The sequence below is a fragment of the Protopterus annectens genome, chromosome 17.part0, assembly GCF_019279795.1.
Source record: "Protopterus annectens isolate FY-2018-M chromosome 17.part0, PAN1.0, whole genome shotgun sequence".
Classification (NCBI taxonomy): Eukaryota; Metazoa; Chordata; order Ceratodontiformes; family Protopteridae; genus Protopterus; species Protopterus annectens.
In genome coordinates this window covers 705194753-705222252 of record NC_056751.1, presented here as the reverse complement: position 1 = coordinate 705222252, position 27500 = coordinate 705194753, and the positions used below count along the sequence as shown (strand labels likewise).

The following is a 27500-nucleotide window of genomic DNA, read 5'->3' as shown; positions in this document are numbered from 1 at the left end:
GATGCTAAGATAACTAAGTATGACGTGGCCTCTAAGTGACCTTGTACGTTTTGCTTTATTGTCCAGTTGTGTGTGACTGTGGGGAGTTTTTGTCGTGTTAAAGATCATGCTTTTACTTCTTTGGTGCTGGTATGAAGACATTGTGTGAGAGCCACAGTGACTGTGCATTTAAGTACTTCTGAAGTTATGTTTTTTGAAGATGGAGTGAGGCGGATAGATCTGTAGATTAGAATATCACCTGCATAAATAAGGATGGGGGGTTGAGGTAGTTGAGATGTGAGGGACTTAAAGAATAGTGACAATAGTAGGAGTGATAACCGGACCGTGGAGGACTCCTTTTGCAAGAAGGGCAGAGAGAAAGGATAAGCTCCTGATTTGTACTGTGAAGTGCTCTGAAGTATCTAAACTTAAGAACATTGTACGCTCAGGGAATGCTGTCTTTGCTTATGTCTGATCAAAGGATGGACTTAAGGAATAATGGATGACATATCAGATCAAAGACTTTGGTGAGGTCTACGAAGACTGCATCGCTAAGTTGGTCTTTGTCCACGCTCCTTCAAATATCATCTGTTACTGTCATGGCGCTTCTACTAGACCCAAAAATCCTTTGATGCAGTCTGTCAGTTGAGTGAAAATGATTTTCTTCCCAGGATTTTTCCTTGGGCCATAACAATTAGATTTGGCCTGAAGTCTTTTATGTCTTTTTGGGTTAGGGACTTTTGGTAGTGGTTTAACAATAATGCTCTGTTTTAATGTCTCTAAATGTTTTGGATTTCTAATACAGTGACAAAAATGGACTGCATTATACAGTCAGGCTGTTATTAGAAATCAGGAAATTAGTACTGCTTCAGTCTTTGAAATTTGCCAAATGTTCTCTTCTACACATCTGCAACATACCCAGAAGTGCTTCTTTTTGTAATTCATATGGGGCTAACAGGGCTACACATAATGGCAAAATACTTAAGTACTCTCAACGTTTCATTATTATTACAACTATTGCTTCTGCTGTTATTGGAACTATCTCTTCATCTCAAAGTGCTCAACTTTCTGCTCGAAATTCCTGGCATTTTATGACTTTGTGCCTGTCACTACATAAGACTATAAACACTGGGAGAAGCTATTTCAATGACTTAGTCCACTTTGGCCATTTTTTTCTTGGACTGCTACATCTGTTTTTCTTGCTTCTGTTTTTTAACTGTTAGTGTCAAGTGATCCCATGTGTTCAGACCTTCATCAGTGTCGATAACCCTTTATAGCTCATATTGTGTTTGCACAATCTCCAGTGCAATGGTCTTGTCACATTGCTGTACCTTTAATATTGTTTTGTGATGTTGTGATGTATAGGTTGTGTAGGTAAATGAGTGGTTGTGTAATCTGAAGTTGCTTGGTAGAAAATCTTTGATGATTTTTTTTAAATTAGAAAACAAAAGTGCAGAGGGGAGGGCGGAGTTTGGGGAGGTTGTTGGGGAACTTGGGGGAGTGCAGGGGGAGTAGAATTCTTTAAGTAATTAGGTACTACTACTGAGCATGAGATCATTGTGATGGTGCTTTAACTGTTGGTCACGGATTTTAAAAAATGCACTCAAATTTATGACAGAGAGCAAATGTTGTGGACAATTATATGATGAGCTAACATAATCAACAAAACTCATTTTTATGTTCCTGTCCCAGTTTCCTGCAGAAAAAAATGCAAAACACTCTCTGACAGGACTGGGGAGGGGTGCTTAGTATCACTTATTTTGATAAGAAGAACATATCTTTTTCCCAGATGAAACAGAGGGAAGGAAAGCAATGTTCCATGCTCCACTTCCGGCATGGACACTAAGATGGTGAAAGTAGAAGACGTTTTTAAACAACTTTTATTTATCCATGTATGTATGCATGTATGTATGTATGTATGTATGCATATATGTACACACGCATGGACATATTTATTTACATTTGTTAACCTCAATAGTTCTGCTGAGCCAAAATAGAAACAAAAAGGATAGCTGAAATCAGACCTTTATACCTGGGGCAAAAATGCAGAGAGTTGCCATTAGGATGTACTCCGTTTCATGGGGTTTCAAGATATGCAGCTTCTTATGGAAATTAATAACATCTTCAATGAAGAATTGCTGAACTCCAGCTGAAACAAAAGACATACCAAAAACAGCAAAATAAACAAAAAGCACAAATTCACAAATCACTAGCTAACCATGTGATATACTGGTATTTAAAATATGTTTTTCTCAATTAACATTTCTGAATTGTAGCATTTTATTTTATATAGCTTTTAATAAACAAGGTATTGAAATTGTCTTCAATGATTATAATACTAACAAAATGTGAACTGCAAACCAGGTTTAATGTTTAAAAACAATCAGGTTTAAGCACTTTCATTCCATTCAATTCAAACAGGAACTTCTTCAGAAACAAAGTAGCAACTGTTCTGGTAGATTATATAACCTTAAAGGCGCCAAGCCCTATTCCATTTAAAGTGATAGTACTTAACAAAACATGTATCAAAAAATACATAAAAAATGCAACAGACATTTAGCAGCCAACTTAGTAAGCTTTAATAAATATATTAAACTTATAAAAATATATATACAAATCCTAGTCTTTCATATATTAGCAGCCTTTGTTTTTAAAATTGATTTACTTGAAATAATACCATTAATACTGGGAGGGCTGCAAGCATTAAGCAGTATTTTCCAGTGTAGTTCCCTTCGTTCAAGGGCAAGCTCCCAGTCACCACCCCTATGAGAAGGGGTAACCTGCTCCAGTACAGTGAAGGCAAACTTTTTAAAATTGTGACATTGGGTAGAATGTTTGCATTGGGTGTGACAAGGATGGACAGGATTAGGAATCAGGATATTAGAGGGTCAGCTCAGGTTGGACGGTTTGGAGACAGTCAGAGCAGCGAGACTGCATTGGTTTGGACATGTGCTGAGGAGGGATGCTGGGCATATTCGGAAAAGGATGCTAAGGATGGAGCTGCCAGGTAAGAGGAAAAAAGGAAGGCCTAAGAGAAGGTTTATGGATGTAGTGAGAGAGGACATGCAGGTGGCTGGTGTGACAGAGCAATATGCAGAGGACAGGAAGAAATGGAAACGGATGATCCACTGTGGCGACCCCTAATGGGAACAGCCGAAAGAGAAGATCAGGGTAGGTTTCCCAAAGTATGCAAGAGACAAAAAGAGCCAAACACAGTGGACCAATGCATGTTTATAATCTTTTTGGGGCATTATAATAGTGGCCTATAATGAGTCTGTCTTGTTTCAGATATCCATTTCAGAACTTTATCCAATAAACTGACTGGATATCTTCATTATCAAAATAGACCACATCATCAGATACAAAACTGCTTAGTCTTATAAGCTACACCTTAATAAAGTTTTTCTTTAGACACCTTGGGTGTTGACTAGAAAAGAGGAGGGAGTTATATTTTGGTAGATATCTAATATGGCATTCTTTTTTTATTTTTTGTTTAACTTGTTTTATGCTGTTGATTTTTGCTGTTTACCAAAAGTTAAAAACTTAATGCAATAAATTTATGAATAAATCACAAATACACAAGGAATATATACAGCTATTGAAAAAAAGATAATATTAACAGTAAAATTATAATAAAATAAAATGGACTCCAGAAGGGTAATGCATATATATCTGATTACCTGTTATGATTACCTCAGATTTTATAATGAGGTCTGATATGATTGTGGGTAGCTTCAAATTAGTGTCCTGAAGAGAGTTAAAGTCTGACAAAGTTTTTACTGAAGTACATACCAGGCAGAATATAATTCTTAGCTAAAGACTTGAGTGAGGTCACTATTAGATGCCATAAATTCACATTCTAGTAAGAAGCAACAGTGACACTAGTGTTTAAAAATGGGCAGCCTTCAACATATTTTGACCCATGGGCTCATATAAACAACAATATTTGCAATTGTGGTCCAGGCAGCAAAAAGTATCTCAGTACTAATGAATTCTAAAATATGACAAATGTGTTTTTAAAGAGGTATGTGGGTACAATGTAAAAATGGTACACTTATAAGATTTATATAAACTACATTCTCAGAAATGGTACAGAAACTTCTGTTGTGTAATATATCAAATGTCTTTGAAGACATTGGGTCAAGGAGATAAATTACAGCACAGTTTTATGAAGGATGCTCTGTGTAATTTTTTAAGCCTATTGCTGGTACATTGTACATGAAAATGCTTATAAAGGTCCTCTTTAAAGAAGTAATGTAATAGTTTATCACATGAAATTTTAGTTTATGGTCAAATGACTGACAACACAATAGCTGAATGCCATTTCAAAAAGTATTATTAGTATAAGACTGAATAAAAATGAATGCTACAAATTATTTTATGCGAGAGACAAAGCCCTCCTCTAGCTCCATGCTTTGGGAGAACTTCTGAACCCTTTCATTATATTTAATTAGATCATCATGATATGATTTGCATAATGAACTCCAAGGTTGCAGTAGCACAGGCTGCTGTATATTGGCCAGGACTTTCTCTTCTCCCATAGTGTCTTTTTAGGCAAGTTCTGTGTCCACTAATTGCCTACATAGCCAGACAAAATTAAGACTATGTACAGGTGGCACTGCTTAATGTAAGAAGTCTTAACAGGAAGTTGCACTCCTCACAGGAATTCCTATGTCTTGAAAATATATATAACTGTAGTTACTTGAACACAGTTTCAGAATAGTGATAACACCCTTACTGTGCAGGGTTCCAGTGACTACCACACTTTCAGGCCCAACACCAAAATGATAAAGCCACTGGAGGGAGGTATGTCAGTCTTTGTAAGGTAGAGAATGACCTTATATTCCTCCATACCACATCGCAGCAAACTACCAAAACTCTTTCATGTCACCTGCAGCCCACAATACATATCAATACAAACTGACATCTCTCTCTATTTAGCCCAATGCTGTTCTCTTGGGTGACTAACTATCTGTTAACTGGGAAACGTACACCACCACCACTAACATATGCACAAAGATTCCTGGACATCATTAATGCCACATATTCTTCTCCTGTGGAAATAGTCAACATACTGGCTGACAAATTTAGCTTAAACTTTACTCTTTCATTTACGTCCATTAACATGCCCATGTCAGCCCCTCTGATCACTTCTGAACAAGTGCTGAGTGCTCTTTCCAAGACCAGAAACATTTGTTCCATGGGTCCTGACAATGTACCAGGCTACCTTCTTGTTAGAACTCAACACTATATGGTAGACTCACTATTAAGCCTTTTCAGCTTCTCTGTTGGATTTGTGGCAGAGGAACTGAGAGCTGCAGTAGTCATCCTGCTTCACTAGGGGGCCCCACAAGTGATCCAGGAAATTGTGGAGCTACACTCCTCCACAGCCTTATCTGCAAAGCAAAAGAAGGCATCATCATAGAACTTATTAACATGGATAAAGGCAGTCTATAAATCCTGAATTGACAGTTTAGGTTTGTTACAGGCAGATCTTGCGTGCTTAAATTGATATACTTCTTTGAACAGATCACTAATGCATTAAACAAAGTTAAATCACTTTACATTGCCTACCTGGACCTATCAATGGCCTTTGATACCATCCCACATTCTGAAATTATTGATAAGCTAAAAAAACTAAAAGTAATCCACTGTGTTATTCACTGGATAGCAAACTGCCTTACTGACAGAACCCAAACTATTAGCGTTAGTGCCACACTAGCATCAAAATGACCAGGTTTCCAGTGATGTCCCCCAAGGATCAGCCCAGGGACTACTTCTCTTTGTTTTTCATTTCCCCTGATGTCGAGGCTGGGACCAAGGGCCTTGACGCACTACTTTTGCAAATGACTACAAACTCAGAGCAGTCATAAACTCTTCACTGGACTTCCAGAGTTCCAGAAGGGCCTAACACATGCCAACAAATGCTGCTTGGACTATGGCCTTAAACTAAATGCCATGAAAGGAAGCATTGTGTCCAGCAAACAAAGGCACCCACACACCTACTACCTAGGTCACACCTACTATGTATGTGACACCACTTTGAAAGGTGACTCAGTCAAAAGGGATCTGGACACTTTCCTTAATAATAAACTATCCTTTGATCACCATGTCACTTGAACTTCCACTTATATGGCCAAATTGATTACTAGGTGTATATCTTCAAGGTCCAAGGAAGTTAGCATTCCTGTCTACTCCTCCTTGCCAGGCTCATAATAGGGTATAATGCCCCCTTTGATATGTGCTTGTCTAACCGTATGACTCAGCGAGAAAGACTGTAGTGTATCCTCACCAAAAAAAAAAAAAAATCAAGGCTATATATTCCTTGAGCTGCACTGATCACTTCAAAGCCTAGTTTTTCACACTCTCTCACTATTTTGTTTACTACAGACTCTTGACAGGAAACCTCTGTCTTGCTTTCAAAGCATCAAAGGACCCAGTCCTATGTCACCTCTTGCATATCACAAAACAAATAACACCTTAAGCAACTGCTTAATAGATCTAAACTTATACCAAGATATAAATAGGACATGCTGTTAAGATAAATTTATCTCCCAGAGAATCCCTCTTTCATGAAATAGACTTCCCCTGGATGTAAAACAAAGTGAATACCTAACCTTGTTTAAGCATAGCCTGGACAAATGGATAGGTGATCCTTAAAACACCCCAGATCCCTCCTCAATCCCTTGTTTAAAGGGGGTCAAAGTTAGGCACTAAATATGCCCAGGGTCTGCCTCTTAAGCCCTCAGTGAAGTAGGTTGTAACTATGTATTAATTATTCATGTTTGTGGGTAATCATGATTTGGGATCAGTAACCTAGTATTAACATATAAACATGTGGACCTATGAAAAGGGTTATTCACCTAATACAACAAACTCTAGTGACCTGTTCTCATGTTTGGCAAATTTTGTTTTGCCTTCCTAGCCTTCATGAAAATTATTAGTAAGGCACACAAACCTGGATGCAATTGTAGCCTTAACCCTTTGATATATGCCAGATCATAGCTAAGTTGCATGACACAAAGGGTGACGTTGTATCTCTGAGACACTACTCCTTTGTACATTAAGATGTTGTATCTCTGAGACACTAATCCATTGTACATTAAGCTGTTGTATCTCTGAGGCACTAATCCATTGTACATTAAGATGTTGTATCTCTGAAACACTACTACATTGTACGTTAAGCTATTGTATCTCTGAGACACTACTCCATTGTACATTAAGTTGTATATCTGAGACACTACTCCATTGTACATTAAGCTGTTGTGTCTCTGAGACACTACTCCATTGTACATTAAGTTGTATATCTGAGACACTACTCCATTGTACATTAAGCTGTTGCATCTCTGAGATACTACTCCATTGTACATTAAGCTGTTGTGTCTCTGAGACACTACTCCATTGTACATTAAGCTGTTGTATCTCTGAGATGCTACTCCATTGTACATTCAGCTGTTGTGTCTCTGAGACACTACTCCAATGTACATTAAGTTGTATCTCTAAGACACTACTCCATTGTATATTAAGTTGTATACCAGAAACACTACTCCATTGCACCTTAAGCTGCTGTATCTCTGAGACACTATTCCATTGTACATTAAGTCGTTGTATCTCTGAGACACTACTCCATTGTACATTAAGTTGTATATCTGAGACACTACTCCATTGTACATTACGTTGTATCTCTGAGATACTACTCCATTGTATACTAAGCTATTGTATCTCTGAGACACTACTCCATTGTATATTAAGCTACTGTATCTCTGAGACACTACTCCATTGTACATTAAGCTGTTGTATTTCTGAGACACTACTCCATTGTACATTAAGCTGTTGCATCTCTGAGATACTACGCCATTGTACATTAAGCTGCCATATCCCTGAGACACTATTCCATTGTACATTAAGTCGTTGTATCTCTGAGACACTACTCCATTGTACATTAAGTTGTATATCTGAGACACTACTCTATTGTACATTACGTTGTATCTCTGAGATACTACTCCATTGTATACTAAGCTATTGTATCTCTGAGACACTACTCCATTGTATATTAAGCTACTGTATCTTTGAGACACTACTCCATTGTACATTAAGCTGTTGTATTTCTGAGACACTACTCCATTGTACATTAAGCTGTTGTATATCTGAGACACAACTCCATTGTACATTAGGTTGTATATCTGAGGCACTACTCCATTGTAAATTAAGCTGTTGTATCACTGAGACACTACTCCATTGTACATTAAGTTGTACCTCTGAGACATTACTCCATTGTACATTAAGTTGTATATCTGAGACTACACCATTGTATATTAAGCTGCTGTATCTCCGAGATGCTAATCCATTGTACATTAAGCTGTTCTATCTCTGAGACACTACTCCCTTGCACATTAATATGTTGTGTCTCTGAGACACTACTCCACTGTACATTAAGCTGTTGTGTCTCTGAGGCACTATTCCATTGTACATTAAGTTGTTGTATCTCTGAGACACTACTCCATTGTACATTAGGTTGTATATCGGAGACACTACTCTATTGTACATAAAGTTGTTGTATCTCTGAGACACTACTCCATTGTACATTAAGCTGATGTATCTCTGAGATGCTACTCCATTGTACATTAAGCTGTTGAGTCTCTGAGACACTGCTCCATTGTACATTAAGTTGTTGTATCTCTAAGACACTACTCCATTGTACATTAAGTTGTATACCTGAGACACTACTCCATTGTACATTACGTTGTATCTCTGAGACACTACTCCATTGTACATTAAGTTGTATACCTGAGACACTACTCCATTGTACATTACGTTGTATCTCTGAGACACTGCTCCATTGTACATTAAGCTGGTTTCTCTGGGGCACTACTCCACTGTACTTTAAGTTGTATATCTGAGACACTACTCCATTGTACAATAAGCTGTTGTATATCTGAGACACTATTCCATTGCACATTAAGCTGTTGTGTCACTGAGACACTACTCCATTAAAGATTAAGCTGCTGTGTCTCTGAGACACTACTCCACTGTACATTAAGCTGTATCTCTGAGACACTTCCCCATTGTACATTAAGTTGTATCTCTCAGAAACTACTCCATTGTACATTAAGCTGTTGCGTCTCTGAGACACTACTCCATTGTACATTAAGCTTTTGTGTCTCTGAGACAATACTCCACTGCACATTAAGCTGTTGTATCTCGGAGACACTACTCTATTGTACAATAAGTTGTATCTCTGAGACACTACTCCATTCTACATTTAGTTGTATATCTGAGACACTACACCATTGTACTTTAAGCTGTTGTACCTCTGAGATGCTACTCCATTGTACATTAAGGTGTTGTATATCTGAGACACTATTCCAATGTACATTAAGTTCTATATCTGAGAAACTACTCCATTGTACATTAAGTGGTTGCATCTCTGAGACACTACTCCATTGTACATTAAGCTGTTGTGTCACTGAGACACTACTCCATTGTACATTAAGCTGTTGTATCTCTGAGACACTCCCCCATTGTAAATTAAGCTGCTGTATCTCTGAGACACTACTCCAGTGTACATTAAGTTGTATATCTGAGACACTAGTCTGTTGTACATTAAGCTGTTGTGTCTCTGATGCACTACTCAATTGTACATTAAGCTGTTGTATCTCTGAGACACTACTCCATACTACATTAAGTTGTGTATCTGAGACACTACTCTGTTGTACATTAAGCTGTTGTATCTCTGAGAAACTACTCCATTGTACATTAAGCTGTTGTGTCTCTGAGACACTACTCAATTGTACAATAAGTTGTATATCTGAGACACTACTCCATTCTACATTAAGTTGTATATCTGAGACATGACTCTATTGTACATTAAGCTGTCTCTCTGAGACACTACTCCATTGTACATTAAGTTGGATATCTGAGACACTACTCCATTGTACATTAAGCTGTTGTCTCTGAGACACTACTCCATTGTACATTAAGCTGTTGTCTCTGAGACACTACTCCATTCCACATTCAGCTGTTGTAACTCTGAGACACTACTCCATTGTACATTAAGCTTTTTTGTCTCCGAGACACTGCTCCATTGTACATTAAGCGTTTTTCTCTCTGACACTACTCCACTGTACATTAAGTTGTATATCTGAGACATTACTCCATTGTACATTAAGCTGTTGTATATCTGAGACACTATTCCATTGTACATTAAGCTGTTGTATATCTGAGACACTATTCCATTGTACATTAAGCTGTTGTGTCACTGAGACACTACTCCATTAAAGATTAAGCTGTTGTATCTCGGAGACACTACTCCATAGTACAATAAGTTGTATCTCTGAGACACTACTCCATTGTACATTAAGCTGTTGTATATTTGAGACACTACTCCATTGTACATTAAGCGATTGTAACTCTGAGACACTACTCTATTGTACATAAACTTGTATATCTGTGACACAGCAGCACTATTAATACCACACATGAGCCTGTCCTTTATCGACTCATCTTTTAAACCACCAAACTGACACATTTTAGCCTTATTTCTCAGATCAGTTTTATAAGCTACAAAAGTTGACCCTGGTTTCTGATCTCTCGTGTAAAACAAATGCCTCTCTAATGTAATATTTGTCTGGGAGTTGCACATTTCTCTGAACTTGCACTTCAATCACTCAGGGTCTTCCCTTGACTCAGCCTGTACAACAATACGTTTTTCATGTTCTTCTTCATACACTGCTGGTGCATACACAAATGCTGTCTTTCAATGGCCTCTAACCCAGCTAGGTTTAGCAAAATTAATGCCCTGGTGTGTGCATCATTATCTGAATAAGCTGCTTGTATAAACATATCATACTCTTGCTCAAATATTATCCAGTTTTCTGCAATATTCTGATCAAATACAAGTGGTAAGGGCTTTCAGAATCTGTCTGCCATATTAACACACACCAGTAAAGGGTTTTCCAAATAAGCTTGAACACATGCACATATGCCAGAAATGTATCCCAGTACTCGTAACGTTGCTCAATAGCACAACAAGCCTCTGTACAGCTGAATTTTATGAAATATATCTCTCCAGGGCACTGTAATACTTTTGAAATTACTGTATTTCATGAAATCTCCTCTTATCAGTGTAACAAACATGTCAAATAACTGCACGATGCAAGCCTCTGTGTCAGACCTCTCAACCAATCGGGGACAAATTTCAACAAAATCAGGGACAAGTCAAAAAAAATCAGGGACAATCCGGGACACTTTTAAAATATTAGCGCTATTAACTTGAAACATTGACAGAATCAAAGCATATGAATTAATACACATTTTCTAAAGTAAAAGAAGTCTATAACTCTTAATTATTGTCATTGTTCATTAAGTGTAATTCACCACCTTTCCTCCAAAAGTCACTAGTTTTAGGAGGGATTAAGAGGGACAGAGCTAAAATTTGAGTCAAAATCAGGGACGTCCCTGAAAATCAGGGACAGTTGAGAGGTATGCTCTGTGTAACTGGACTTTGTGGAAGATGTTTCTTAGGGTGCTGTAATGCTTTTGAAATTACTGTATTGCTAAAGTCATTTATCATCATTTTAAGAAACACTCCAAATAAGTGCACAATGTGAATGAACTGGCCAGGAGAAGCTCAGTCCATAACATTTCGAAGTAATGGCACTTTGTGAATAAACAGTACACAACACACTGAAACTTCCCCAAAATGGCGGTATCTTTCTAGGTAATTCTCTACAGTGAAAACAGAAAAAATCTTGCTGTAGGTAACAATAAAGGCTGTCCTCCACCTGTACGTATAAAGAACGAACTGACCAAAGGATATATCCAAAATCCAGCAACCACTTTATTTAACCACACCGTCTCAATAATAAAATAGATTGAGCGCGCTTTCGTCTCCTATCGTGAGACTTCATCAGAATCTACAATTCAACACATTAGTTCTGTTTAAATACACACATACTTAATCAATTATTGCTTAATTATTGTTTAGTCACTTGGATACATTTGGTTCTAATTGCAATTGACCCTTAACTATATACACTCTGTTGTATATTCACTGTCTGCAGCTATCATACTGTCATGAAATCTTACATACCTAAAAATGCATATATATTAATAAAGTACATATATATTGAAAATATAAAGAATATAAAAACACACTTCCATAAAAGTAAATTCTTGTACATAGACGTAAGCAAACCATAAAATCTTGAAGGCAGTTGATATGGGCAACAATTTTCTTCATATTGCTAATAATGTATATGACAAACCCTATTACAAAAACATATATACTATTTACTTAATAAAAAATCTATATATATAAAAAACATACCTTACAAATCATTATTCATCACCTACTATATTAAATATGTTGATTAAATATCCTTAGAGTAATTAATATAAAATCAAGAAATATAAATATATTGAATATCATAAAATATTTCATAAAATGTTTCATAAATACATGAATTAAAAAGGTATATAGGAATAAATATTGCTGCTGTTGTATATATTTTATGTATATATATATATATATATATATATATATATATATATGTCTCTATATCAAGGAATAGTCACTAAATAATTAAAATAATCCTAGTATGTTACTAAAAGTGTTCTCTAAATGTATTTTGCTCCTTTACCCCCCAGTCATGACTACATAATTACTATATACACTACTACTTAACTATCTATAAATTTGTTAGTAATTAATAAAATCTTCTTCTCATTTCTTCTTTCTAACAAGGTTTGATGCCAATATTTTTAAGGCAGGTTTGATTGAAATCATTCCTGGATATACACAAGAGTCCAGTCTAATCTGCCAAATCATCTCTCGGTATTCCAGGAAAGTTTCCCAATCCCCTCTCCTTTCCTTTTGTTTCACTACCTCCAGTACCCAAAATTTTATATCCATATTCTGACAGGTTGTTGAATGCCTATAAAGTGCATTATTCTCATTCTTTTTGCTAATGTCCCTGATATGTTCATATATACGGGTTTTCAAATGTCCTTGTAATAGGGTTTGTCATATACATAATTAGCAATATGAAGAAAATTGTTGCCCATATCAACTGCCTTCAAGATTTTATGGTTTGTTTACGTCTATGTACAAGAATTTACTTTTATGGAAGTGTGTTTTTTTATTCTTTATATTTTCAATATATATGTACTTTATTAATATATATGCATTTTTAGGTATGTAAGATTTCATGGCAGTATGATAGCTGCAGACAGTAAATGTACAACAGAGTGCATATAGTTAAGGGTCAATTGCAATTAGAACCAATTGTATCCAAGTGACTAAACAATAATTAAGCAATAATTGATTAAGTATGTGTGTATTTAAACAGAACTAATGTGTTGAATTGTAGATTCTGATGAAGTCTCATGATAGGAGACGAAAGCGCGCTCAATCTATTTTATTATCGAGACGGTGTGGTTAAATAAAGTGGTTGCTGGATTTTGGATATATCCTTTGGTCAGTTCGTTCTTTATACGTACAGGTGGAGGATAGCCTTTATTGTTACCTACAGCAAGATTTTTTCTGTTTTTTGCTATTAGTTTGTACTGGGTGCGCGGACCCAGTGGTTGTGTTTGGCTACAAGTTTCAGCTGTTGGGTTTCGAGGAGTCCCCAAGGATGAATGAGCAATCTCTTTTGAGCGAACTGATTAAACTTATACAGAATCATTCGCAGAACCAGAACAATGCTTCTAATAATTCCAACGTTTCTAATCCATCGCTGGGACTGGATTTGAACGCAACGATTCCGTGTGCTCAGCGTAGTCCTGGCAACGCTGACAAGGAAGTGACGTCAACCAAACAGAAGGAGGGTGGAAGTTCCGACCATCGGAACCCAAGTGAGGGCGAGCAATAGCATGGTTCTATGGGCAGTGGAAGTACTGTTGGTTTATCTAGACCAAGTCGTAGGACACATCAAGAGCACCATTTACCCAGCGACAGGGGGTTGGATACGTATAGGAACATTGACTTTGAAACATGGCTGGAAAAATAATTTTCGGAGAACTATGTAGAAGCTGAAAGGAGGTTACCAACCAATACTGGATTTATGGACAAATGCAAACTATTTCAGGTTCAACTTAACAGGTATAAAAACCTAAGTTTGGACAATTTTTATTTAACTAAATGTATTGAACAAAAAATAGTGCCTAAGGGCCTGAGACTGAATAAATTTCCTAATAATACAGCTAATGACATGGAATTTTTTAAAATTGTTTCAAACATACTTAATGAATGTGGGCTTGCAATCTTGAAGGTTATGATAGAGAATAATGGTAAAAATGGAAATATGTAAAAGGGAAATAGACATTTTGAAATCAGAGATAATGAATGATTTATTGTTTACAGTGACTGAGTACAAAAACATTGTTTGTAAAACACTTCAGGAAGTAGACAATATCATCTCGAAAAATTATAAAAGGAAAATGGAGAAGTTAGAACGGGATATAGGGGATTATGAAAAGGGAAAGGCTTATTTTATTCACAATTCAAAAATATATAACACAATAGGAAAACAGTATTATCAAATGGACAACAGGAAGAATGAAACAAACCCATATAATAGGGTAGAACAAAGGAATGACCAAGAAATGAACTATCAGATATGAAATTGATTGAATAGATGGAATATGAAGAAGAAGAAGAGCAAGAGAGAGGGGAGGTGGAGGTCAGAAAAGAATCAATCAGAATAATGGGCAGCAGCAATATAATCATATGATGATAGGATAGGTAGGAAGATACAATGGGAGGATGGGACAGGAGATGACTGAAAGACTAACTAACAACAACCCCAAAAAACTTACTACTACAACAACATTCATTGTTGTCCTAGTCACTGGCAGAATTAGTGGGATTATTAAATGAATTAATTAATGAAGAAGAATCAAGGCAAGAAGAAGTTAAAGAAGAAGCTTAAACCCCAAACCCAAACTATAACATACATAGTTGCATTTCAATATATTCAATCATACATACATGAAGATTACTCACTAACACTACTACTTTTACTTTTTTAAAAAAGGATTCACCTTACCAGCTAGAATAGATAGAATAGAAGAAGAAGAGATATAAGATAAAAGGAAGCTGCTGCTAGAACTTATATATTATAAGATAAGATAACTTGACTTAGTTAAATAAAAAAAAAAAGAAAAGAACCCCCCACACAGATATCCCCAGCAGGATATACACATACAAAGTTTTAAGCATGTACCATCAAAATGATTAGGGATGGATACAAGAAGAGACACAAAATAACAGCTAATCTCTCTGAGGAAGAAAGGATTATTTCAGAACAACTTAGCAATAACAAGAACATTAGAGTTATGAAACCTGACAAGGGGGGTGGGGTGGTACTGATGGACAGCTGGGATTATACCGAGAGAATGCAAAAAATTTTAGACATTGACAGTAGGTATCGTATTATTTCCATGAATTAATTGAATATTCTGTATAAAAGAATAGATTTAATACTAGAGGACAACTTGTTACAGGGGCTTATAGATGAGGCATTATATAATTTTCTTAGAGTCCCTAAACCAGTCATACCTGAAATTTTTGGTATTCCTAAAATACATAAGGGTATAACAGATCCCCCAATGAGACCAATAGTTACATCTAGGGGATCTAAAACCCAACCTCTTGGCATATATGTGGATACCAAGTTAAAAAGGTTTTATTACAACTATGTACACATTTTGATTGATTCCTGGGATTTCCTGAAGAAATTAAGTATAATACCATTTCAAGAAGATTTTTTATTTTTAACAATTGATGTAAAAGATTTGTTTTCTGTAATTCCACATAAGGAAGGTATGGAATGGTTTGAAAAAATGATTGCTGAGTTTAACATGCTGAACCCAGAGGAATTCAGACTAGTCTTGGAAAATATGGAATTAGTTTTAAAATACAATTTTATTTATTTTCAAGGAGACATTTATCATCAACTGGACGGAGTTGCCATGGGTTCAGCATATGCACCCATCTATGCAAATATAATAATGTTGTTTTGGGAGAAAACATATATCTTTGGGTCAAATTTTCAACAACATATAATAAGGTATTTTCATTTCCTGGACGACATTATTATTATATGGAATGGAGGAAAAGAACTAATTGAACAATTTATGGAATATATAAATAGTACTACCAATTTTTTGGAATTTACATATGAGTGTAATAAGGATGAAATACATTACTTAGATGTAATGATTATTAAAGATTATAAGAAAAAAGTATATAAATCAAGAATTTTCAGAAAGAAATGTTACTCAAACTCATACCTGCATTACCAAAGTGACCATCCTTACCATATAAAAAGAAATACAGTTAAAGGACAAATGATCAGAGTATCCAGAATGACAACAGAGTTTTGTGACTTTATAAATGAATTAGATATTGTACAGGAAATGTTTAAGGAAAGAGGTTACCCCAACAATATGGTGGAAAATACCAAAAAAGAAATAATTAAGAAACGTAATAGTAGATATAAGCCATTATTGGTGAATGGACAGCATGACAAAGGGGTATTCAATAATGCCACTAGTATGGACACATGCATGAATAATGAGTATGACACAAATAAGGTTAATAATATGGAAATAAGTAAAACAATAGACAAGGAAATACCCCGGTTAATTTTAACTTATTATTCTGACATAGGTTGGTTAAAGAAGGGCATTAATGGGATTTGGAATATGTTTAAAACGATGCCCATGAGAATAAACATATTTCAACAGCAATTAAAATACACCTTTAGGAGAAATAGGAACTTGAAGAACATCTTGGAGAAAAAGAATGTACAAGAAAAAGAAGGGGCATCAATTAAGGTGGGCACACACAAATGTGGGAGGTGTGCACAATGCTCATACATTGCCTGTAGAAAGGATATTAATATACCCAGCATTAATTTTACAATTAAAAGTCATACCTATACAAGTTGTTACACAAAAGGAGTGGTTTATCTAGCTTATTGTCAATCATGCTGGGGATATTATATAGGCAAGACAGAAAGACATTTGAAAACCCGTATATATGAACATATCAGGGACATTAGCAAAAAGAATGAGAATAATGCACTTTATAGGCATTCAACAACCTGTCAGAATATGGATATAAAATTTTGGGTACTGGAGGTAGTGAAACAAAAGGAAAGGAGAGGGGATTGGGAAACTTTCCTGGAATACCGAGAGATGATTTGGCAGATTAGACTGGACTCTTGTGTATATCCAGGAATGAATGACCATATCTCAATCAAACCTGCCTTAAAAATATTGGCATCAAACCTTGTTAGAAAGAAGAAATGAGAAGAAGATTTTATTAATTACTAACAAATTTATAGATAGTTAAGTAGTAGTGTATATAGTAATTATGTAGTCATGACTGGGGGGGTAAAGGAGCAAAATACATTTAGAGAACACTTTTAGTAACATACTAGGATTATTTTAATTATTTAGTGACTATTCCTTGATATAGAGACATATATATATATATATATATATATATATATACATAAAATATATACAACAGCAGCAATATTTATTCCTATATACCTTTTTAATTCATGTATTTATGAAACATTTTATGAAATATTTTATGATATTCAATATATTTATATTTCTTGATTTTATATTAATTACTCTAAGGATATTTAATCAACATATTTAATATAGTAGGTGATGAATAATGATTTGTAAGGTATGTTTTTTATATATATAGATTTTTTATTAAGTAAATAGTATATATGTTTTTGTAATAGGGTTTGTCATATACATTATTAGCAATATGAAGAAAATTGTTGCCCATATCAACTGCCTTCAAGATTTTATGGTTTGTTTACGTCTATGTACAAGAATTTACTTTTATGGAAGTGTGTTTTTATATTCTTTATATTTTCAATATATATGTACTTTATTAATATATATGCATTTTTAGGTATGTAAGATTTCATGGCAGTATGATAGCTGCAGACAGTGAATGTACAACAGAGTGCATATAGTTAAGGGTCAATTGCAATTAGAACCAATTGTATCCAAGTGACTAAACAATAATTAAGCAATAATTGATTAAGTATGTGTGTATTTAAACAGAACTAATGTGTTGAATTGTAGATTCTGATGAAGTCTCACGATAGGAGATGAAAGCGCGCTCAATCTATTTTATTATCGAGACGGTGTGGTTAAATAAAGTGGTTGCTGGATTTTGGATATATCCTTTGGTCAGTTCGTTCTTTATACGTACAGGTGGAGGACAGCCTTTATTGTTACCTACAGCAAGATTTTTTCTGTTTTTTGCTATTAGTTTGTACTGGGTGCGCGGACCCAGTGGTTGTGTTTGGTTACAATTCTCTACAGTGCAAGGAACACTCTGAAATTAAGGCACTTTGTGAATAGACACACCCAGCACAAGAAACTTTTCAAAATGGCCATACTTTGACTGCACTTTCATGAAACAGCTGCACTTTCAACACAAATAACTCTTCAAAGTACATGCACAGTAATAAGCACAGAGTTATACAATTTTACACACTTGGAGATACTTTGAATAACTTTAGTTATGCCCTTAATACAATACGAAGTCATATTTAAGCCAAAACATAGCATTTTGTCAAAAAACATGCAGTCGTCTTGCTTTATTTACATTTAGTGTTCCCTGTTTTGCCCTTATATTTGTTCTGCTCATTTAATCTCTTTTCATGCCTGTTGTACTTTTCTTGTGCTCGTTTTATTCTAAACATGCCTGTTTTACCTTTAAACACACTCATTTTACTTTTCTGTTAATCATTTCATCAAGTATCTTTACTTTAAACATTTCCCTTAGTTAATAAGCCTTTTGTGCCTCCCACTTGTTTAATAATATGGTTTGTGCCCTTGTATTGCCCCGTTTTCTTCTTTTTATGAAACAAGTAGTTTGTCCGTTTTCTCATTATGTTTGCTTCCTTTCTGGCTCTTTTTTCATGCTCATTTCTTTTAGTTTGCCTTCACTGTCATCTCTGCACCTCATGGCTCTGAATATCATTCTCTGCGATCCCGGTTCTGACACCATGTCACTCTCCTACATTGGACACAATAGAAGAGTCTTCATGGGTTCTGTTCAAGCAGCTTTATTTTATACAAACACATCATGACAGAAGTTTACTGACTTTTACTTACGTAAGTAATATACAAACTAACTGCTCTAGTCATGCATGCTTACTCCTTGGCTGCATTCTGAAAATGGCACTAGGAATGGCACTTGCTTGATATTTCTACACGCACTCGCATTTTTCTTGTGCTCCTTAAGGATATAGCACATAGATCGTGTTCTCTCTGATCTACATGACCCATTGTTTGCAATGAGACAGATAGTTGAGAATAAGCTAGAGATGAGGAAAGATCCCAACTGGGCATTCCTAAACTTGGAGAAATCATATGACAAGGTCCCAAGAAAGCTGATTTTGGCAGTCCTACAGTGTTTCAAAGTCCCAGAAACACTTGTAGAATTAGTCCAGGCTATGTACAAAGATCCACTGACTCAAGCACAAACAGTGTTTAGTGTCACAGAAGCGTTCCAAGTGGGAGTGGGTGTGCATCAGGGTTCAGCTCTGAGACCACTGCTGTTCATACTGGTGATGGACTATATTAGCAAACAGGTCAGAGGGGACAGATCAACAAAGTTGCTCTTTGCAGATGATGTGTCATTACAGGCAGATCCTGAGGAAGAACTTCAGCAAATGATAGTTCAATGGAATGCAAATCTGAAGACACATGGGATGAAACTGAGTACAGATAAGACGGTGGTAAGGACAGCGAATTGGGGAAATCAGAAGGTGCTGAGAACTGAGATAGAAAGGAAGGTAGTGGAACAGATCAAGTATCTGGTGGGGGTTGTTGAGGAGAAAGGAAGTCTGAATTAAGAGGTCAAAGATAGAATCAGAAGGGATGCAGCCAACTGTCATAGAGTGTCAGGTGTAGGACAGAAGGATGCCAAAGGAGTTGAAAAGTAGGTGTACAAAACAGTGGTGGGACTACTACTTCTGTATGGTACAGAAACCTGGACAGCAATGGCAGAGCAGATAAGGAAGCTAGAGGTGTTGGAGATGAAGTGCCTGAGACGGATGGTAGGATGCACACTATGGGACAGAAAAAGAAACGAGGACATGGCAGAAGTCAAAGTAGCTCCAATTGCAGAAAAGATCAAAGAAAACAGATTACTCTAGTTCAGGCACATGAGCAGAAAACCAGAAGGCAATCTGGTGAAGAAGATTTGGGACACACAGGAAGAAGGTAAGAGGACACGAGGGCATCCAGCAAAAAGGTGGATGAATTGTGTGAGAGAAGATCTGCTACAGTCAGGCATGACTATCGAAGAAGGCAGGAGTGTGGCATTGAATCGACAGAGATGGTGACAGTTAACATGACACCCCAACCTCATGTACAAAATGGGGAAAAAGGGGGTTAATGATGATGATGATTATGACTCCCAGCAAACCCCAGAACCTTTAAGAACTTTAACAAGACTAATTACCTTCTATTAAGTTATGGCATAACTAAATTCAAAGCCCCTAGAAACTCAGAGAACACAGTGGCCTTTGCAGAACTCTGCAGTACCAAACCAAAGTAAATTTAGGACAAACTCCAAAAGCAGGCCATCTTGGTCTACCCCCCATTACAAATAGGTTTTACAACGAAAACAAAAAATGAAAATACTGTTCAAAAATAGGAAGGGCTATGCCCAAAAGACAAAATACTCCATCAGTCTCAAGAAGCAGCTCATGAGACTAACCAAATCTACCAAAGCCAACACTGAGTCAAAATTGCCTCCCAGGCTAAGGATAACCATAAAGCATTTTTTAGTTATGTACACAGCCTTAAAGGGAACACTCAACAGTGTGCTCAACTAATAGTAAATAGAACTTTCTATACCAAACCAGTGGATATAGCAAATTTGCTGATTAGCTGGCCAATAAATTTAGCTGCAATTTCACCCCCTCTCATCTCCATTTCCCCCCAGGAAATACCCTCTACCATTTCTTCCCCAGCTATCACTAAAGACCAGGTCCTCACTGCACTCTCCAGACCTAAAAACACTGCATCTATGGGTCCTGATAATATTCCTGGATGTCTCCTAAATAGTTTGAGGACTGAAATGGTCATCCCTCTACATAAAGGTGGACCCTCAACAGACCCAGGGATCTACAGACCCATAAATCTGACAAGTCTTATATGCAAGGCCATGGAAATACTTACTGCAAATTTGATAAACAAAGACATAGGAATTCTTCAAATACTGGACCTCTCTCACTTGATTTCATCAAGGGCAGTTCATGCATACAAAACTTTGTGGACTTCTTCAAGAAGGACACTAGAGTCATGGATGAGGGCAAAACAGTATATATTGCCTACCTTGACGTTGCAAAGGCACAATACCTCACTAGGGTATTATAGACAAACTCCCAAATTTAGGCATAAAATCCCTTTATCACCTGATTAATAGCCAGATGTCTCACAGATAAGACACGTGAAGTTAGGGTGTGGGAATCTATGTGTATGATTGCTTATGTCATAATGGATGGTTTAATACAGATGTTTCTTGTTTAACAAAAAAAAAGGCCCATTACTAGTGGTGTCCCACAGGACTTGGTGCTTGGACCTCTTCCCTGTTTGGAATATACTTCTCTGAAGTCAAGGCAAATGTACAGGGCCTTTGGCTGATCATATTTGCTGATGACTACAGGCTGAGTGAAATCAATGAATATTCAAAAGATGTAGATATTCTGCTAGAGTGTCTGACACAAACAAATAACTGGTGGCAGAACTGTGGTGTAAAACTCAATGCAAAAAAATGCATAATCATACCGTTTGGGAAGATGACCATCCCATCCCTACAAATTACAACACTGATAACACTCCCCTTTAGAGTAGACCCAGCGGTAAGGGACTTGGGACCTCAGGTTGATAGTAACCTGAACTTTTGTCACCATGTGTCCATGATAGTCAGAAAATCCTTCTACACTGCACAACTTAGAAGTAGGGGCATGGCATCCAGAACATATTCCCACTATATTCAGCCCTCATTAAACCAATAATCAAGTACAATGCACCCTTCAGCATGTACCTGACCAGGTATTTGCAACAGCTGGAGTGGCCACAGAGGTTCCTCACTAAAAGAATACAGGATGCAAATAATATGCCCTATATGGACTGCCTCAAAGCACTGTCCATGTATTTGGTATCCTACAGACTACTGAGGGGCAATCTATGCCTAACCTACAAGACATTCTATGATCCAGCTCTGATGGAGCTGTTAACATTTGCAAAACAAACAGCACTAGAATTACCTGATCTAAAGACCTAAGCATTGTCTGTGACATAAAAAAAATGTTGAAGGGACAGGTACGTGTCTCAGAGATTACCCTTCTCTGTAACAGATTCCTCATTCATGTGAAACAGAGTTCTTCCCCAAGCCTATTCAAATGCAGTTTGGACCAATGGATGGAAAATCACAAATGTACCCCTGCCTTGTCACCTGTGGCCCTTATAGACAGAGGCAGAATGTAGATTCCCTTATGCACAGGCATATACCAAAGCCACTCTAGCTTATAGGCACTGATAATTGGGAAATTGGGGCATGAATGTCTAGGCTAGGCTTAAAAAGGTTTTAAGGCCATTAGCCTAATAACCTCCCATGATTTTATGATTATATAATCCATCTTTAGCTTGGGAACTAAATATTATCAATATAATACATCATCCCCATAGATCATTTTAAAAGAATGGATACATGAAATGTCACAATATTTTTTGAAGTGGATATTCTTATATACCATAAAACTGGCTTTGATGTACCTAGTCTTAACAAATACATCAGAATATTATAAACTTAATTTTTATAGTAGTCACAAATGTGTTAAACCTTTGTTAAGAATAGATGTATAAATCCTAGCTCTACAAAATGCAAAACAATTATGGTTATATCTAGTAACTCTAAAACTAAAAACTAGACAACTTAGTGCAACTGTGCTCATAACCAATATAAAAGACTGACCTCAAAACAATACTTTCTAGTATATTAGTCTATTTCTTCAGTTATGGCCAGTTAGTTATTTTTTTTCTCAGAGTTTATAAAGTATTTACTGATGAATTCTTGTTAGTATGTATGTAACTATATTAAACCAGTACCCATCAAGGGCAATCACATTGTTTTTTCAACACCTAGTGGTCTCTTTGTGAAGCCTGAACACTGCACTCTCTTTGTTTTCACATTGTTTATACCTTCCTCTCCTTCTACTATTCCAGTTTTTACGTTTGTGTTTCTTTTTTATTTTGAATTGCAGCTATCTTCTGTTTCACATTCCAGTTATCCAACTGTTTCAAATGCCTTATTGAGTCTCACAAACTTTCTATTTAACCATGGAGAGTTGTTATTGATGCAGAAATACGTTATCCTCAATTCCCGCTACCCCCCAAAGGTCTCATGTAACCAGCCAACTGTCATGTTAACTACCACAAATTATATCTATGGCCATCTAGCACTCTTGTTGGTTATTTTACATTAAGTCATATGAACCTCTTAGCGTCAACATTGCAGCCTTTCTCTTAATCAGTGAATATGTACACCAAATGTACTTCTCTTAATGACACTTCTTGATAACAAACGCCCTTTTGTAAGTTAACATATGCAGTCTCTTTATCCTTGTCATTAGACCTCCCTGTATGAGATTCGGCCTTCTCAGCTTTCACAAAATGTTGTTCTCTGGCCAATAGTAAAATTGGTGCTGTAATGTTTTGGACATTGGAACAATAAATACCTGATGCTGATAGCCACTACATTTTCAAACATCTCTAAATTTCTTATAAGTGGAAGGCCAAATGTAATGGCATTATACAACTTGTCTATATTTATATTACCACTTCTGAACAGCCAGTTAATAAAAATTACAAATTATGTTTTTGAACATACAACTGTAAATCTAACAGAGCAGAGATGACATCATTCCATGCTATTGGCAGAAAACTACAACCATGCTCAGAAGTTAAATCTGAGATGAAGATAAGTGCTTATCAGTTAAATTCTATGTACACCTGTTCAATGTATCCAACAGTAAAATCAGTAAATTCTGCCTCTGTTGCCCAACTTGTAATCTGATTGGATCAGATCAGACTGAGAATTCTGTTGAGGTATTTCTTGTGCTCTACTGGCCAGTCTAACTGGACATCTAACAGGGATATGTTATTTTGTTGTTCAGATGGGGTGCTGACTGAAACAGTAGCGTCATGATGATTTTTCTTTCATGGGAAATGTTTTCATGAATTAGCAGCAGTAGCTATGAGAGCCAGAATAACCTATATTATGCTAATTTTATTTCTGCAGATTGGGAATGAACCCTTATTTATAAGCATAGGCTCATAGGTTCATAGCTGTGTACTGGGCTAATGGCCCTGGGCCCTTTACAAGCCTACCCCAAAGAAGTGCCCTGGCATTATGCCACCAGTCGTTATTTCCCAGTGCCTCTATCAAGTACAGCCACTGGAGTGATCCCTGGGGTGAACTTTATATTTCCCATCCACTCATCAAGATTTCTCTTGGAGAGGGCTAGTGAGGTGTTCTGCTTGACATGTATGGGAAGTCTATTCTAGAGCATGGGCAGTCTTTGGGTTATGAACCTGTCCCTCCAGCATGTTCTGTTGATTGTGGTAATGAGGTGGAGGTCTCTGGAGCGTGTGGTGTGGAGGGATTGGGATTTCTTTAGATGTAGCATTTCTAACAGAGCTGGGTCAGACATGGCTTTGTAAGTCAAGCAGAGATCGCCTTTTAGTAGACGATATGAGACAGAGAATAGCTGGAGTTTTTTGAGTCTGTCCATGTACGGCATGTGTTTAAGGCCTAGGATCCTCTTTGTGAGGTACTTTTGTGGCCTCTCCAGCTGTTGCAGGTGTCTAGTGAGGTATATGCCAAATAGGGCATTATACTCTATGATTGGTTTAATGAGGCAAGAGTAGAGAGAAATGATGACCTCTTTCTTCCTGGGTGCAAAACCCTTGGTAATGAGATGTGCCACAAAGAAGGACTTTCTGACCACAGTGGCAATGTGGTGGTAGGAGGAGAGGTTGCTGTAAACCTGTGTCCCTTGATCTCTTCTAACGCCTTCAGTGTTCAGTGGGCACCCATCAATGTGGTAATTACTGGGAACTGAGTTTTTCCCAAAGGGGATGATGACACTTTTTTTGGCATTAAGCTTAAGTCCATGGTTTTGACACCAGTCATTGGTCTCAGTGAGGCCTTTCTGCAGGATGTCTGCATCACTTGGGGAGTTAATAATGGTTACCAGCTTACAGCTGTCTGTGAATTTGGTCACCCAGAGTCTCTCTGTGTTGGTCTGGGCTTCTGAAAGTTAGATGCCAAACAGGAAAGGACCCAGGGCCAATCCCTGTGGGACTCCACTCATGACTGGTTGGCAGTCTGACTTGGAGTTTGTTACTTTCACACTGTGGGTTCTATGTGTGAGCCAATTTGCAACCTACCTAATGATATAGGGGTTGATGGCTAGTTTGGCGAGTTTATCAAGAAGTCCCGAATGGGGAATGGTATCAAAGGCCTTGGCCAGATCGAGGTAAGATGTATGAACTGCCTTAACTTCATCCACCACTCTGGTGACTGACTCAAAGAAGTCAACCAGGTTGAGCAGGCATAATCTACCTTTCATAAAACCAAATTGCATGGGATCTAGAGTTTGGAGATTTCCTATATCCCTGTTAAATAGGTCCATGATGATGCGCTCCATAGCCTTACATATCAGACACATCAGGCTAATGGGGTGATAATTTCCAGGGTCTGTAGTCACTCCTCCTTTATGGAAAGGGATGAATGTAGCAGTGAGCCATTCGGTAGGGACAAAGCCTGAGGTGAGGCTGTGAGTGAGCAGAATGTGGGTGAGATGTGGATTTCCATGGTGATTAGTTTGTGGTCAGATCTGGTGCCAGTTCACTTTGTAATTCATGTAGAACACAGCCAGGGATATTGTTGGGTCCCATAGAAGCTGTATTCTTGGCCTTAGACAATGCAGCTTTAACCTTTGCTGCAGTAATGCTGGGTGACTGGCATTCTTCCGGTATTGTGATTGGTCCTTTGGGGTGAGAGAGGGGTATATCTGGCACTGAATCTGTCAGCCAGTATGTTGGCAGTATCTGTTGGCTCAGTATAGAAGGTACCATTGTGCAGTAACTCAGAGCAAATCTGGGTATTGCCATGGAGATTCTTGATATAACTATAGAAGGCTTTGTGGTTGTTTTTAGTGTCTGCCACAATTCTGCCTTCATAGCTGGCTTTGGAGGTTTTGATGAAGGATCTCAACTTTTTGTTGAGGTTAATAAGGGAATCTTTCCAGTCTTGGGACTTCACCTTTTTCTGCAACAGTTTCTTCCTTCTGTTGTAGAGTTTACTAATAGCAGGGGACCACCAGACTGTCTTCCTTTTTTTGGAGGAGAGCATCTTGGTCCTGTTGGGTATGGCTAGTTCCATGCATTTATGTGTGTGTTCATACAGTGCATTGGTGTATGATTTGGCAGTTATGCATATATTTTCCATTGGCATGGGTGCCGTGAAGTTATCCACCTCTGTTTTTAGGAGTCCAAAGTCAGCTTTTGAGAAGTTTTTCATGCTGAATACCTTTGTGGAGAGTGTGGGTGAGATGTGGATTTTTATGGTGATTAGTTTCTGGTCAGATCTAACTATGCAGGAATTGTTTATTGGTGTAGAGCAATGGTTGCCCATGTTAGTAATAATCAGGTCAAGGATGTTGCTTCCTCTAGTGGGGTTAAGAATGAGCTGGTCTAGGGCGTTGGAACTGATGAATTCCAAGAAGTGTTGGGCCAGTGCACTGGTGCATGAATAGTTTTCCCAGCTGATAGAGAGGTAGTTGAAGTCACCTAGTATGAGAGTGTTGGGTTGGATCTTAATAGTTTCCAAGGTGCTTAGAAATGTGGATTGAGAGTCTTGGGACATGGTTGGGGACCTACAGCAGGCTATGACCTGGATCGCTGTCTTACCCAATGTTAGTTGTACCTGGAGTATCTCAGATGCATTATGCTGGGCTACTAGTCTGGAGGTGTGCATATCCTTTATGAATATGGAGACACCACCGCTTTTGGAGCTTCGGTCTATGTTCTGGGGCTGAAAGGTGTGGAATGAGTTATAGCCTGGTAGCACAGGGGTGCTTTCTGATGCTTTAAACCAGGTCTTCGTTACAGCACAAATGTCAATGTTCTCGATTTTGAAGAGTGCTTTGAGCAAGTGCATCTTGAGAGTTAGACTTCTAGCATTGAGGAGCATGACCCTCAGATTGCATTTATTTATAGCTGTTATGGTGGTAATTTGGTCTTTGGAATACCACCTAAAAAGGCACTACAGGGGTGGCAAGAACTTTAGCCAGTACTTGGTAACCCATGGGTGACAGATGCAGGGCATCTCTGGCAAACCATCAAGGTCTGTCAATCATGTTATCCCAAGCAGACAGATACGGGATCCCCTT

At 37.3% G+C, this 27500-nt stretch overlaps 1 protein-coding gene across 3 annotated transcripts in view; it reads right to left on the bottom strand.

The window, feature by feature from the left end:
- The window catches only part of LOC122791825 (nuclear receptor subfamily 1 group I member 3-like), a 386827-nt gene that overhangs the window by 197927 nt on the left and 161400 nt on the right, over positions 1 to 27500 (bottom strand). Inside the window, exon 7 of one of the 3 annotated variants that reach the window (XM_044059781.1) lies at positions 2012 to 2128. The exons of 1 other annotated variant lie outside the window; for it this stretch is intronic. In XM_044059781.1, coding sequence (XP_043915716.1) covers positions 2012 to 2128 — 117 coding nt within the window. Of the gene's footprint in view, positions 1 to 2003; positions 2129 to 27500 lie in introns of all 3 variants that reach the window. One more of the 3 variants, XR_006363206.1, reaches the window with a different exon arrangement.